Source organism: Mesoplodon mirus (genome assembly GCF_964341445.2).
Source record: "Mesoplodon mirus genome assembly, chromosome: 6".
NCBI lineage: Eukaryota > Metazoa > Chordata > Mammalia > Artiodactyla > Ziphiidae > Mesoplodon > Mesoplodon mirus.
In genome coordinates this window covers 91,700,129-91,716,779 of record NC_138982.1, presented here as the reverse complement: position 1 = coordinate 91,716,779, position 16,651 = coordinate 91,700,129, and the positions used below count along the sequence as shown (strand labels likewise).

General features: G+C 35.9%; 1 protein-coding gene across 4 annotated transcripts in view; it reads left to right on the top strand.

Moving 5' to 3' along the window:
• Positions 1-16,651, top strand: part of DZIP3 (DAZ interacting zinc finger protein 3) — a 120,631-nt gene that overhangs the window by 90,479 nt on the left and 13,501 nt on the right. For 3 of the 4 annotated variants that reach the window (XR_014294330.1, XM_082624278.1, XM_082624280.1), the window contains exons 20-26: positions 1,044-1,139; positions 1,289-1,416; positions 7,791-7,859; positions 10,309-10,405; positions 12,324-12,427; positions 13,889-13,976; positions 15,329-15,430. Coding sequence is in view for 3 of the 4 variants with exons in the window: in XM_082624278.1 (XP_082480404.1) it covers positions 1,044-1,139; positions 1,289-1,416; positions 7,791-7,859; positions 10,309-10,405; positions 12,324-12,427; positions 13,889-13,976; positions 15,329-15,430 (684 nt within the window). In the remaining variant the exon portion in view is untranslated. The remainder of the gene's footprint in view (positions 1-1,043; positions 1,140-1,288; positions 1,417-7,790; positions 7,860-10,308; positions 10,406-12,323; positions 12,428-13,888; positions 13,977-15,328; positions 15,431-16,651) is intronic. The other variant, XM_082624279.1, reaches the window with a different exon arrangement.

Genomic DNA, 16,651 nt, shown 5'->3' with positions numbered 1-16,651 from the left:
TCAGTGCTGGGAATGATGTACTTATATATGAAGGTGCATATGAACATGATTTAAGTGCTCAGCAGAGCACTTAATGAGACAAAGCATATAGAAAGCTGTTTTTTTTAAAAAAAAAAAAATCACTTGCTTAACCTACCCATGAGAATTCTGTACTGAGGTAATATATGATAACCTGTTCCATGGTTTAAGTATAATAATATATAATATATAGTAATGTTGATATCTAAGGATACAGTTAGTACAAACAATTCCCTGGCTGATAGTACATTAGTATAATTGTCATGCCTTTTTGTCTCCTTTCTAATTAAAATATATACATATATTTTAACTGAAATGACATATTCTAAGCTTTGGATGTCACACTAAAGTTTAAATGTGGGGCCTTTGGTTTTCATCCAACAGCTATAAGAACTCAAAAAATAGAACGAAAATGTCACACAGCTTTTGAAAAATGTTTATTCATTCATTTATTCAAAAAACACTTAGCACTTACTTTGTGTCAAGAGCTATGCTAAGACATGGTCCCTGTGATCACAGTGTTTATAATCCAGTGGAGAAGTTGAACATTAACCTAAGGTGATAATTACTAAGGTAATAATTAAGTAGTTTAGCAGTTAAGATTGCCTGAGTTTAGAATTCTGGCTCCTTCACTTACTGTGTGACCTTGGGCAAGTTACTCAGTTTTATCATCTCTAAAGTAGTAGTGAGTGCCTACCTCATATGGTTCTTATGACAATAAAAGCATTACAAAAAATGCTTTAAAAATCGTAAGCATACAGATAACATTATTCAGTAGTAGCAGCAGTAGACAAGTAACTATGGTATTGTTTAGTGAATGCTGTAATTGGAGAGAGGTAGGTTTATTTAAACTAATCAGAGAAGTGGTATTTGCATTGAAACCTATAATGCATGAGTATGAGTTAGACAGCAACTTAAATCCCCTTTAAGTAACAATAATAGTAGTGTTTTTCCTTTAAATTTCTATAATGGTAGTGCTTTTTTAAAGAGGAAAATAAAGCATGAATATTCCATTTGCTCAATAGGGCTCAACCAACAAGGTAACTACAGAATATGGAGAAACTGAGAAGCAAAAGCTTGCTCGACAACAGCAGCTTTGTAAATTGCACTATCAGTGTGAAGTAAGTATTTTTGCCATTATATCTGAGGCAAGTTAGAGGTACTTCACATGTTCAATTTAATGGTATATATTTTTAAAGAGTCCAGTTTTTTCTTTAAATTTCTGGTGGCTTGAACCGAATTAACTGAAATAATATTTTTCATTGATCAGGATTTCAAAAGACAATTGAAAACAGTGACTTTTCGGTGGCAAGAAAACCAAATGCAGATTAAAAAGAAAGATAAAATCATCTCATCTCTTAACCAACAAGTGGCTTTTGGAATCAATAAGGTGTCCAAGTAAGTGCAAATCTGTTGATAGACGAAAATTCTGGGTTTGCTCCATAATGAACAGTATCCTTTAAAAGATAATCTATGTAGCCACTAGGTGGCATTGTGACTGCACATTAGGAACTGCCAACCACAGGACTGCAATTGCTTAAAAACCCACTATATTTTGCCTTGCCAGCTGGATTGAGAAATAAGCAACTGCTCACTCTAAATATCAAGCTTTTCATGTATTGGCTGAATAAGTGTGAAGATAATAGAATTACATGAGAATGATAATTAGCTTTCAGGTCATGACTCTAATTTGTAAAAATGTGACTAATGATTGGCTGTTTCTTTATAGCATATGGTAAGTACATTCCTCAAAGACATCACTGACTCACTTTCATACCTTTTAATGTTGGTTTCTGAGAGTATTTGTGTCCTAAGCACAAGAGGTTGAAAACAAATCAAATTCCTGGAGAATCTTTTCACCCCATCAATCTCATTTCTCTTATAACCTCACGTATTAAAAATGCCTGAGACTAAAATTTCTGATTTAATAAGGAAAAATGAGTATCCTGCTCCATTCTGTTTATAATAACCACTGCCTCAAACCGTTTTGAAGTGAAATAGTAATATAATTTGTGACACATTATTTTAATAAACAGTAATACCACTAAATACCAGTCATCCATGATTCTAATTTGAAATCCACTGCAGTTCCTAGACTGCTAATAGGGAAAATAGACAGATTCTAGGGAATATCTTAGTGTAAGGAGTCCAAGATGTCAATAGTTAAATTGGAGAAATATTAGGCAGAGATTTTGGTCTTAAATTTTCTCCCACATAACATTTCATCCAACCTGAACAGGTTTTTAGGAAGAATAGGATGCTATAGCTCTGGCAACATGGTATCAGTTGCAAACACTTTCAGGTTTGTGGACCTAAAATAGCTTGGACAAATTAAACTGACTGAAATCACTTAAGAACCCACACTTCAGGATTCAAAATTTTGTCTTTTAGCCTGAAAGACAATGACCAATCCATGAATATGTTATATAGTATCAGAGATCAGAAAAGTAATGCCATCCATGCAGATGACCTGCCTCTCTCCTTTGCTATCTGAGATATCTCTCTTCAACTCTGATACCTTACCCAGACTCCCTTGTATGTGTGAGACTACAAACAGACCACTTCAGGGAATGCATATGTCTTCACACAAGGAACATTCAGTGCTGAACATTCACCAAACCTTTATCAAGTTCCCACAGTATGCAAAGAATTACGTAAGGCACAAGTAAAGGATACCAAGACATATCAGACATTAACTGTGAGCTAGTGGAAAGTATAGAGTAATATGAGAGGATTAAAATTACATATAACAGAGGGACCTCCAGTTCCACCAAAATGTAGTAGCTCTGTTACTTGCAAGTCTTCCTTCTTACAACTTAAACACCCTGGATAGAACACAACAAACATAGGAAGACTCTGAAAGGTAGAAGGAAGCAGACTGTCTAGAAACCTTGGAACTTGAAAGAATGATGTGATAGTGATTTTTTTTTTTTTTTTTTTTTTTTGCTGTGTTGGGTCTTTGTGTCTGTGCGAGGGCTTTCTCTAGGCGGGGGCCACTCTTCATCATGGTGCGCGGGCCTCTCACTGTCGCGTCCTTCTCTGGTTGCGGAGCACAGGCTCCAGACGCGCAGGCTCAGTAGTTGTGGCTCACGGGCCTAGTTGCTCCACGGCATGTGGGATCCTCCCAGACCAGGGCTTGAACCCGTGTCCCCTGCATTAGCAGGCAGATTCTCAACCACTGTGCCACCAGGGAAGCCCTGTGACAGTGATTTTTTTAAAATTGCCTCCCATGTATCCTAGACAGGGCACTGCAGAAACCTCCAACATGCAACTGTCAGTAAGCACAGGGTAGGGGGGCACTAAAGTGCCAAGAAAAGTCTGTTCCCTTTAGCCAGAGGATCAGGGAAAGGAAGATATAATAACATGAAACCTTTTTGGCACTACCCACCTACTCCAGCCAAACACCACTAGACCCACACCATCCCCTGGACACAGGTACTGCACTCTGACAAAAGATGGCAGAAATCAGATTCCCTTGCTGGGGTAGCAATACTGAGCAGGTAGCTAATCTTCCATTCCTCACCAAGTGGAAGCAAGGAGTGCTCCAGTTTCTCTGCCAGGATAGCATCAATATGGTCCAGCTGCGAGCTAAGCCTCTACCTCTGCCTAGCATCAACAAGACTTAACAAAGTGATCCAAGGTAGGACTAGTCAATACTAGGTTTTATTCCTGCTCTCATGGGGAGCTGAATCTCCACCCTGGGGTCAGGAGGTACTCCATTTCCCCTGCTTTCCCCAGCTGGTGCCAGAGGCATCCAACAGGGAGCTCCTGCCTCTCTCTACTGTACAGCAGCAAAGCAGTGTGAGTCAGCCCTTCTACACTTCACCTGAAGTAAGAAAAGATCAATACCAGTAGACTATGTATGCATATTGTAATACCTAGTGTAACCACTAAGAAAGCTGCACAAAGAGATATACTCAAAAACACTATAAATAAACTAAGGTGGAATCCTAAAAAATGTTCAGGTAACCCACAAGAAAGTAAGAAAAGAGAAACAGAGGAAACAAACAGAAAACAAATAATAAAATGGCAGACTTAAGCCCTAACATATCAATAACTACCTTAAGTATAAATGGTCTAAATATATCAATTAAAAGACAGAGACTGGAAGAATAGATTTTAAAAACAAAACAAAAAAAAGTGTGATCTAACAATATGCTGTTTACAGGAAATACATTTCAGTTTCAGCAACATAAGTAGGTTGAAAATAAAAGGATGATAAAATATATACCATGTAAACATTAATCAAAAAAGGAGTGGCTATATTAATATCAGATAAAATGGGCTTCAGAGCAAAGAAAACTGGAGACAAAGAGGGACATTACATAATGATAAAAGGATCAGTCCCCTGGGAAGACATAAGAACCTAAAGGTGTACATACCAAACAACAGAGCCTCAAAATATATGAAGCAAAATCGGACAGAACTGAAAGAAGAAATAGAAGACCTCTACAACACCATCAAGCAACAGGATCTGATTGATATTTATAGAACATTTCACCAGACAATAACAATACATATGCTTTCAAGTACCCACAGGAAATATACCGAGATAAACCATATTCTGGGCCATAAAACAAACCTCAACAAATTTAAAAGAATTGAAATCATGAAAAGCATGTCTCAGATCACAGTGGAAACAAACTAGAAATCACTAACAGAAATATAACAGGAAAATCTGCAAACACGTGGAAACTACACAATATACTTCTAATTAATTCATGAGTCAAAGAAGAGGTCTCAAGGGAAATAAAAATATGTTGAATTGAATTAACATGAAAATACAATATGTCAAAGTTTGTGGGACACAGCTAAAGCAGTTCTGAGATTTATAGCACTAAATGTACACATTAGAAAAGGGGAGAAGTCTCAAATGTATAATACAATACAAGCTCCCACCTCAAGAACCCAGAAGAAGAAAAGCAGAATGACCCAAAACAAGCAGAAGGATGGAAATAATAAAGATTGGAAATACTGAAATTGGAAACAGAAAAAGCAGTAGAGAAAATCCATGAAACAAAGAGCTGTTTCTTTGAAAATATCCATGCAACTGACAAACCTCTAGCAAACCTGACAAAAAAAGAGAAGACACAAGTTACCACCCTCAGGAATGAAATGGTGATATCACCACAGACCGTGCCAACATCAGAGAATTGTGCTGAGTGAAAAAACCAATCCCCAAAGCTTATATACTATATTATTCCATTTCTGTAACATTCTTGAAATGACAAAATTTCAAATAGTTCAAAAATGACAAAGTGATAAAAATGAAAAATAGATTAGATTAGTGGTCTCAAGGTTTTAAGGAGGAGATGGAAGAGGGAGGGAAGTGGCTGTGGCTATAAAAGGGCAAAATAAGGGGTCCTTGTGGTGATAAAATTGTTCACTATCTTTAACTGTATCACTGACAACATCCTGGGTTATTATACTGTCGTTTTGCAAGATGTTGCATTGGGGGAATGTGGATAAAGGGTACATGGGATCTGTCTGTATCATTTCTTACACCTGCATGTGAATCTGTGTTTATCTGAAAAAGCTTAACTTTTTGAAAAAGCGCATATAAATAACTGTCAAATGGAGCTGTATTTAATAGGGATATTGCGGGGTAAAAAGAGTAGTTTTGATGTTGAGATAAGGAAGAACTTCATTGAAAACATAGTGTTGTACCTAAGCTAGGTAGTACATAGGGTGAGATGGGAGAAAAGGCAGAGGGCATTCAGACCAGAGAGGAAAGCATGAATGTTGCGTGTATTCTCATATAAGCTTTTGAGCCTTTCTTTGTTTAATTCACCTGGTCATGTCCCAAGAGCATGTGATAAAAATATAAATATTCTTTCATTGTAAAATGTTGATTTCTTTCATCTTAGAACATCTTGTTTATTTGGAAGCAAAAACATCTTTTTTGGCCTAATTCAATGCCAATACTACAGTAAATGTTTGGTCAATATATTGATGATAATTGCAGTGTTAATAAAGAAGACATACAAAAATGACATATTTTGCACAAATTATAATACTTAATAAATGTTAAGAAACTGCTGTCCATAAAATTTATATAGTAAACTTCATAGCCAGCCAGAGTAAGCTTGAGAACTTTAGACATTTTAGAGAACAAAATCTAATCCCACCCTGTCATGGTTTTCATGAGAAAAATAGGACTAACTGGTAATGACTACCTGAACATATATAGCTGGTTCATATATGAGCAGGATGATATGCCTACCTTATCCTCTGTTACTTAAGAATCCAAGTCTTCTGAATTCCCGATCAGCTTTGTCAGTTCTTATCGCCCACTCTAAACTAGAGCTGGGTAAAATAATGAAGTAATGGAAGTATACATGGGAAAGAAAGATGTCAGTCTTAGAAATCTTACAACTTACTTTTCAATTCTCTCTACATACTCCTGTAGAGTATACAGAAACAAAGCTTGTATTTCTTATTCTTTACTCAAGAACATGATCTCTTTTGTATCTAAAGAGACCTGTTTTCTTTTCATTGCATTTATCAGTCCAATACAACATTCATTGTAAGTCTCTACAGCTTCCAAGAAGCTTAAACGTAAGTAGGTGGTCTCTGAAATCTAGTGGTGAGCAATCCAGCCAACATGTAACGTTACTGTTTTAAGGCTTTATCATTCCATAGTTTATATAAACCAAAACTCGTGTGTATCCCAAGTGTCTGAACATATCAGAGACTTAAAGAGAAATGTGCTTTTGCTATAAATCTCTTCATATTGAAGCAGATTAACAGGTGGTAAAGAAAAATGCAGCACAAGGGAGGAACATCAAAAATGGTATGTGAATATATGTCAACCCCAAAAGTATTACTTTGCATTTCTTTTAATAGTTTTTGGCATGTTGGTTATTAAGCTAATCATGGGTTATGTTTTCTGATGTATACAAAATTTTTACCCAATCTTCTGTTGATTAGGTCATGTGAGTGACTCCCCTGTTATAATTTATAGTTTTTTGGGGTTTTTTAAAATAAATAAATAAATTTATTTATTTATTTATTCATTTTTGGGTGTATTGTGTCTTCGTTTCTGTGCGAGGGCTTTCTCTAGTTGCGGCAAGCAGGGGCCACTCACTGTCGTGGCCTCTCTTGTTGCGGAGCACAGGTTCCAGACGCGCAGGCTCAGTAGTTGTGGCTCACGGGCCTAGTTGCTCTGCGGCATGTGGGATCTTCCCAGACCAGGGCTAGAACCCGTGTCCCCTGCATTGGCAGGCAGATTCTCAACCACTGCACCACCAGGGAAGCCCCATAATGTATAGTTTTAATTAAAATTCTTATTTGTACACATCCTCATTGCTTCTGTATTTAAGATCTGATTTCTTTCAGAACTTAAGTCTTCAATAGTTTGCATGACTTGATATACTGTCTCTTTAAGGAATTTGAAGTTCTCAATCCCACCATAGGCCTAGAACATCACAAGATGCCATCTCTGTTTTCTAGTGAGTAAACTAAAGAATAAAGAGCTAAAGTCATTTTTCTGAGTCATTGAGCTGGGGATACGATATAACTCTTCAGTTTGGCTTTCTAATTTTCAGGGTTAGAACTTAGTTCTTTCTTTGTAAAGTCAGTAAATCGGACATCAGACGTAAGAAAAATAAATCTTAGAAGAATAAGGTAGAGGAGTCCAGTTATTTTCAGGCTCAAGATTTATGGCCCCAAATGGATATACTTAGTCCCTCCTCAGCTACAAGTAGGGCTGTTCTGACTGTTAATGATAAATAAATTCTAACATTTTATGGCATTCTTTCTTCTTTTCTTAGATTACAGCATCAGAGCCATGCTAAAGATAATGAAATCAAGAACCTTAAAGAGCAACTTTCTATGAAAAGGTAACAAACAGCTGTTGCTTTGGTTGAGTGCACCCTCTCTGAAACTGTGGATTACACTCAGCATATTCTGGCTAAGGTAGCCATATAACTTGTCATCCAAACTAGGGCACTTTTGAGCATGATACTGAGAAGTATTAATAATTAATAATTACACTGGGACAGATAAAAGCTGGAAGCGTCCTAGGCAAATAGGGAGGAATGTTCACCTTGCCTCTGGCCCTGGAAAACTGCTGAGAGTGATTAAATCAACAAAGTTGTGGTGCCACAACAAACTACTGTCAGGAACTAGGGCTTATGAATTCTTTTTTCTTTACTGTAATCAATACTACTAGGTGTGACTGCTTTATGAAACTGGGTAAGTTTTGTTCTGATTTACATATTTTTTATAATAGCTGTTTTGAGATCTAATTCACATAGAATAAAATTCACCCTGTTAAAGCATACTATTCCTTGGTTTGTAGTATATGTACAGAGGTGTACGACCGTCATCACTATCTAATTCCAGAACATTTTTTTCACCCTAAAAAGAAACCCTGGGTCCATTAGAAGTCACTCCCCATTCTCTTGTCCCCCAGCTTCTGGGAACCACTAGTCTATTTTTTTGTCTCTGTGGATTTACTTATTCTGGACATGTCATATAAAAGGAATCATATGTGGCCTCTTTTGATTAACTTCTTTCACTTAACATAATGTTTTCAAGGTTCATCATGTTTTAGCATGTATTTGTCCATAAAAAGCACCTTCCTTTTTATGGACAAGTAATATTCCATTGTATGGATATACCACACTTTGCTTACCTTTTCCTCAGTTGATGGACATTTGGTTTGTGTCCATTTTTTAGCTGTTATGAATAAGGCTGGTATGAACATTTGTCTACAAATTTTTGTGTGGACATATGTTTTCAATTCTCTTGGGTATATACCTAAGAGTAGAATTGCTGAGACATGCAGTAAACTCTGTTTAACTTTTGGAGGAACTGCCAAACTGTTTTCCAAGTGACTGCACCATTTTATAATCCCAGCAGGAATGGATGAGTGTTCCAATTCTCCACATTCTCACCAAGACTTATTATTTTATCTGTCTTTATTTCACCCATTGTAGTGTTTGTAAAGTGGTATGTCTTTTTGGTTTTGATTTGCATTTTCCTAATAATTAATTACGTTGAGTATCTTTTCATATGCTTATTGGCTATTTGTGTATCTACTTGGAGAAATGTCCATTTACTTCCTTTGACTATTTTTAATATTGGGTTGTTTCTCTATTAACTATTGAGCTTTAAGAGTTTTTTGTATATTCTGGATTACAAGTTCCTTGTCAGATACATGATTTTCGAATATTTTCTTCCATTCTGTGGGTTATCTTTTCACTTCCTTGATCATGTCCTTAGAAGCACAGTTGATTTTGATGAAGTCCAATTTATCTATTTTTCTCTTGTAGGCAAGTTTTGCACAGTATTCAGTGGCATCATAATTCCTTTTTGTTGACTCCTTGAATATTTTATAATTTTTTCCCTCAAAATAATCTGGCCTTATTGATATTAACAACATATTGTCTTATCAGGCTTCTCATCAATGTTTGTCAGGTACTCAAGCATCCAGCTGTTTCTAATAATAAAACATTGAGGAAAGCCTTTGTGAAAGTCCTTATTACAAAAATGTTATACGTCCAATTAATTGCTTTCATTAGAAACATAATTTGGTTTGTATGCTCTAGCGTTCTGGGGCTCAAGTGTAGGAAGCTGAAATGGAATAGGAAAAAGAAACCTCATAGGTAGCCATTTTCCATAATGTCCTTCATAAATAATATCCTTATCATCATCTCCTTCTCTCCTTCTCAAGCTATGGGAATTGTCTTCATTCTAAGGTACTGAATGTGAGCACTGAGATATACAGTAAGATATTTTAATACGGTGACTTAGCTTTATGACAGGGATAATAAAAACTTTTGTGGTTGCTATTGTTAGGACACAAAAAGGCTTGTAGAAACTTTATTTTTTGTAAAATTTATTAATAATAGTAGCTAACATTTATTTAGTACTTAGTATGTGCCAAACACAAAGTGCTTTATGTATATTATCTGAATGAATTTTCACAACAACTCTTTGAGGTAAGTAATATAATTTTCTCCATTTTTATATGTGAGGAAACTGAGGTATAGAGAAGTAACTTGCCCATGGTTTCACATTTAATAAGTTGTGGAGGTCAGATTCATCTTCAGACAACTTGATTTCAGAACCAAGGTTTAAATGACAACTTTAAACCCTCCACGTTCATGATAGTAAAGGGTAACAGTAAGAGTTAAGTAATGTCTTCTGTTGCTTTTATATGCTGTATACTTTCCAGGAAATCATTTCCTATTCATTGAATAGCTTGTATCTGTCTGCCTCCTGAATAAGGTTGAAAAGTCTGTCCTTGCTGCAGTGTTACTGACTCTTTATCATATATTTCAGATCTCAGTGGGAAATGGAGAAGCATAATCTGGAAAGCACAATTAAAACATACTTAAACAAACTGAATGCAGAAACTAGCAGAGCTTTAACAGCTGAGGTAAAAGAAAAGAAAGAGGGAGAGAGAGATGGGGTTGAGGAATGAAGTTTTACTTGTGTACTGGTATACTAAAGAATTTTTAAAAGATTGTTTTTTGAATAAACAGAATTAAGACATCTGAGGACCAGCCAGAAAAACACAGCTCAAACTCTTGTGCTTTTTTGACTTGTTGGCATTTTGTATATTTTTACTTGAAGATTGATGATCTTATGTTGTTTTCCCCCAAATGACTCCAAGAAATTGTTTTGCTTCAGTATGTATAGCAAATATAGACATCTTAGAAAATTCTCATTAATCCAGCTAAGCCAAAATTCTAAGAATAACATTTCACTGCTGCCATAATATCTCCTTTCTTTGCTATTTAACTACATAGATCTTCCAAAAACACATACACACCATACATTCCAGTGTCGGAAACCAACTTACCTCTTCCCCCAGAAAGGCATTCAGTTTCTTCTAAGTTATGTTAGAACACCACAGCTAGGATCTCTCAAAAGAAATGTGATTGTATGTATGTATGTAATTTTTATTTATAGATAGCCAAACTTGATATACAATAAAATTCAAATTTTGGAGCACTCGTTGACATTAAAAGCATTACAAACCTCACCTTTGTCATGGTAAGGTATATTTTTTGGCAGAGTACTCTGAAATCCAGAGCTCCACAATCAAGGGGTGATATCTGCACCAAAAATCCCTGGACAGTAAAGTATTGGAGTATTAAATTTAACTGGAAAAAAAAAAACTCAGATTACCTTAAGAGTTCAAGTTTGTAGACTTTGTTTTTTACTGCTTTTAATCAGAAAGTTCCTTTCTACTTCCATTATTAATTTTAGAATTAATAATCTAAGAGTAATAATCATCACTAAGATAATCTTCACTATCTAAGATAATCTTCACTATCTAAGAGTATAATGAGCTATGTTCAGCGAATATTGAGTGATCAATAGGAAAAAACAGAGGCCAAATGACCATGCATCAATAATAGTTGGAAGGGATTCCCACTGTTGGAGAGACATCGGCCTAGATGACCTCCAAGGCCCATTTAGACAGCATAGTCCTATAGGGTCTGATTGTTTTCTTACTCCTTCAATTAAAAATAAAATCAAATAGCAGGACTTCCTTTGAGTGTTCTTAAACACACTTGCTGCATAATAGAGTTATCTGAGAGCTTTTAAAAACGCCTTTTCAGGGCTTCCCTGGTGGTGCAGTGGTTAAGAATCCACCTGCCAATGCAGGGGATATGGGTTCGAACCCTGGTCCAGGAAGATCCCGCATGCCCCAGAGCAGCTAAGCCCATGTGTCACAACTACTGAGCCTGCACTCTAGAGCCCGTGAGCCATAACTACTGAGCTCATGTGCCACAACTACTGAAGCCAATACTCCTAGAACCCGTGCTCCACAACAAGAAAAGCCACTGCAATGAGAAGCCCGCGCACCGCAACGAAGAGTAGCCCCCACTCGCAGCAACTAGAGAAAGCCTGCACATAGCAACGAAGACCCAACGCAGCCAAAAGTAAATAAATAAATGTTTATTAAAAAAAATCAATGACATAAAAAGAAAGATATTCAGAAATTTTTTTAAAAACCCGTTTCCCAGGCTACACCTAGTATCAATTAAATTAGAATCTCTGAAACCAAGACATCATTTTTTTAAGTTTCTGAGATGATTCCAGTGCATATGCAAGTTTAAAAACTAATGTTGTAAAATGTTTCCCAACCCAGTAACTTTTGAATAAAAATATTAGAATTTCAGAATTGATCAAAGAGCTTTAAAATGTGTTATGCAGGAAAGAAGCTCAGAGATCAAAAGAGATTGAAAAAAATAACTTTAAATTACTTGAAATGTTTGAGGCAAGAATGTGTTCATTTACAAGGACATCTTTAACTTCTTTCTCTTTCTCTCAAAAATCTGTAGGTATATTTCTTACAGTGTCGTAGAGATTTTGGTTTGCTTCATCTAGAGCAGACTGAAAAGGAATGCCTCAGTCAGCTTGCCAGGGCGACTCACATGGCAGCAAGGTAACCTCTCCCTCTTCCTTAATGTGTCTTGGTCTCTGAGGTATTCACAGGTGGCTCCAAGGTTGAACGTAATCTGTGATGTGTTTTACATATATATGACATCAGAGTCTTTGGAGTGAAGAAGCCATTGTTTTTTTAAACCTCAAATGTCATTTAGTCACTTTGAGCTTTTACTTTGTTGCTCCTGCTGTAGCACTGAGTAGTCTAAGTGCAGTAGTAGCTGATGGCAGATTTTTCCCTTCCTCTACAATGAAACAGATCAAAAGTCTCAGTCAGAGACATGCATGAAGACCAGATATTTACAAAACAAGGTGGATTCTAATTGGAAAACTTTTTTCTAATTCTTTTCTCTCTTAACGCTTGATTTTAAATATCTTTGGAAAAATACATTGAGGGAAAAATCAGTATTAACACCTAAAACCGTGTTAAAGGCAGTTTCCTGCTGTGCTACAAATGAGTGGTTTTCAAATTTAGGCAGGTTGCATGGGATTCTTCAGTTTATAATTTTATGGAGTACACCTTTGAACTTAAGGAATTAATTAGATTAAAATCTCTGGGACCAAAGCATCACTACTTTTAATGATTATTATTTTAATATGATCATCATTATTCTTCAATTCTAAAGAATCAGAATCTCTGATGTTTAACAAGATTCCCAGGAAACACTGATGTGCATTCATGTCAGGGAAGCACTGTTGTAAGTGATCAGTCTATCTTTACTTGCTAGAGGGAGAAAGGATGCTCTATAAATTAGAATATTTTCAAGCTTCTTTGTATGAGATGATCTCAGTGATAACTTGTTATGCTCTTTTGTGCCAGGTGATACTGGGGTGGGGATGTTATAACAGATAGAGCCTTTTGAAAGGCCACGTAAAATCTCTCTTCTTGAGATGCCAGACCCTAAACACCTCAAAGCTGTTTTACTTAAGTCGTTTGATGGGCATGGTGGGCAGAGCTGCTGTGTTTGTGCAATTTAGCATATCATAGAGACAACAATCTAATTTATCCTCACAGAAGAGGTATTTCTTTCTAACTTTCCTTTCTGTAGGGAATATCTTTTTCTAATTTGCAAAAGAGCCTGATAGGCCAACCGTGGCCCTGTGATGTCAGGGTTAATGTGAAGATAGTCCAAAACCTGCTTTCAGGATGTCAACATCTTTGAGAATGCTCCTGCATTGGATGGCTAGGGCAGTTTCCCTGGGTGGCCTCCTTTGCCTCCCTTCTTCAATGGAGGATTCCTATACAAAGGAATGGCTTTGTTTACTAGGCTTTTAAAAAATTTTTGATAACAAGCCCTTCCATACAACTTTCTGCCCATTTGAGGTAATTGGTGATAGAGGTAATTTTGTTGTTGTTTTACTTTATCTATATACATGCTAGAGAACATAATAGAAATTTTTGGAAATCTAAGTGGCATATAAAAAGAAAGAACTTTCTCTTGTGTCTCCATTTCTATACCAGCAACCTAAAATCACTTCAATTAAAGGCTGCGGTAGACAGTTGGAATGCCATTGTGACAGATGTTAGAAACAAGATTGCATTCCTCAGAGTAAGTCATGAAGTATTTACAGTAAATTGACTGAATGGTGTAGGTGATATATACTTAAAGAAAACGTCTAACATTAAAAACAATTACTAGAGAAATTTAAGGAAGAACATGTTTTTTCATTGCAGTTATTAAAACTTATGCCTTTTTGAGGTTTGAGACTGATTACTTCCATTGTAGTTGGTTGTAGATAACATCCTAGGCTCTTACATGTGGTCTTCTAGGTCCTTAGTCTAGTAAATGGTAAACTCAAAAATTGTGCCTCACACTTAATTTTCCTAGAATTCCAAAGCTAACTCTGCTCCAGTCAGAAATAAATGTCTTAACTTGATTTGAGTAATTATGTGTTTACAGAATTAAAAGGAAGATCAAGCAGATCTGTATTAGTTTTCAATCTTAACTTTTTATATAATTACTCCCTAATGCAAAATAATAAATTCTTAATTTTTCATGTAATAGAATTAGGACTGTGCTAACAGTAATCTAAAGAGGTAACACACTGAATATTTGTCTAGCTTTGTCCTTGGTGGTCTTCCCTGTTTCTTTCCCAGATTCATTCATACTCAGTCTTTAGTGATGCTTAACATATTTATTGGATTTATTCAAAGTTCTGGCCTCAAAAGAGATGCCCCTTGTTCTCTATCATTGTTTTCTTCTAAGAACGTGTCCTATATATGGAAGTTTCTAAATGTTTGAAGACTTTCTCTTCCAGCTCTTGTGGTTTGTTTACAAAATAACATATAAAGCAAAATGGGGACAATGCCAAAAATGTTGAAAGTATGTTTTTAAGCTTCAAGGATAGGAGTCTTACCTTTGGCAAAATCTAAGAAGAAAAAAAAAGGTATATGTGGAACTGGAGACAGCTACAGGTATAACTTTTAAGATTAAAAAAAATGTGGACATTCAAAAGTTTTCCCTAAAACTTCTCCCCCAGTTTTTAAAATGAACATTTGCAAGTAGTTCAACTCTTTGTTACAAATACTTTTTTACCCATATCTATCAGCAAGTAGATTATTTACATCTTCTTGATGTTTAGACTCTGTTTACTTTATATCAGTGGTTCCCATTTGGGGGCTAAAAATTATGGAAACACTGAGGAGTTATCACAGAGATCTGTGAATTATGTGTCTCTGTATCTTGTCAATCAATAGATACTTCTAAAAATACAGCTATTTACATTTATGGATAGTGGTGTATAGAGTTGTTTTTAGGTCAAAAATTCTTTTTATATTATTTCTGGCATAATAGATTGGAAATCACTCATCTATGTTGTACTATTCAAAACTACATCAAGTACTTCCATATGCTATTTCTTTGAAGTTGATTTTGCTGTAAAATATTGTTTCTCCTACTAGACACAGTACAATGAACAAATTAACAAGGTGAAGCAAGGGTTTGCCTTGAGTACCTTGCCTCCAATCCAGCTTCCTCCACCACCACCCAGTCCTGAGATACTGGTAAGAAATATAGTTGACTCTTGAACAATGCAGGGGTTGGGAGTGCCAACCCCCCGCCAACCCCATGCAGTCAGAAATCTGGGTACTGCTCTCTCTGCCTCACAAACAACGGAATTGATAAATGACTACCCAAGAGCAGGAAGCTGAAACAGTTTGGATAGAATCAGGACTCAAACCCTAGTTTTTTGATTCCACATATTGTGATTTCTAATCAAATGCAAACTTTCTCCACATTTAGTTAATTTAAAGATCTGTAAAATGAAAAAACAGGGATTGTGTTTATTGAAAAAAGTCGGTGTATGAGTGGACCCACACAATTCAGACCTGTGTTGTTCAAGGGTCAACTGTATAACATTTTGAAAAATCACCATCTTCATCTTGATAAAATGGTAACAGCTTTAAAACACTGAATATGCATTATGTTTGTGTGTTCAAAGTGGAAAGGGTACATGTAGTGCGTATCATTTGTAATTATGTCCATTCCTGCTGTATCATCTACAGATGATATGACTAGTTGGCTGACTCAGCTGAGGCAAGAGGTAGGTTGTATCACTGGATTTTAGTAATGCATTTGATATCTAAAGAGGTAATATATGCTCATTCATTTTGTCGGTCACACTTACATTATGAGAGAAAACTGATGAATGCCTAGAATTCCCAATGCCCTCAAGTTACTGCTAGATGACTAAAACATCTCAGCATGATACCCCAACATGCTGGACTTCACCCCCCCCACTTACACTTTAGACTCTGTTTTCCTTAACTTTTATCTTCTATTCTACTTTTAACAGTAAGGACAGCTTTCATTTATGACCCTTCCCTGCTTACTGTAAGGGATAAATGGGTCTACATCAGACAAACTAATCTCTATGCTATACTATTTATGTTAGCCTTCTGGGAAACATAGCACCTTAACCCAATAAACTCATACAGCTTTCCAAAAGACCTTTTAGAACAGAACCACTAGATTATAACCTTTATTATGATAACAGATCTGAGGGTAAGAAAAGAAGAAAGGTGTGATATATTTAGGGGTAGATCACTTTTGACATTAGCATTTCTGCTTATAATAGAACTTTGAAAATGTTTGTTCTACAAATACTAGTTGAGTATTTCAAAGAACTTAAAAATTATGTAAATTGTGTGGAGTTACACTATGTTTCAAAAGCAGACTTCAGAGCTGAAAGCATTATGATATGCACCATGGGCTTTAGTTTAGAA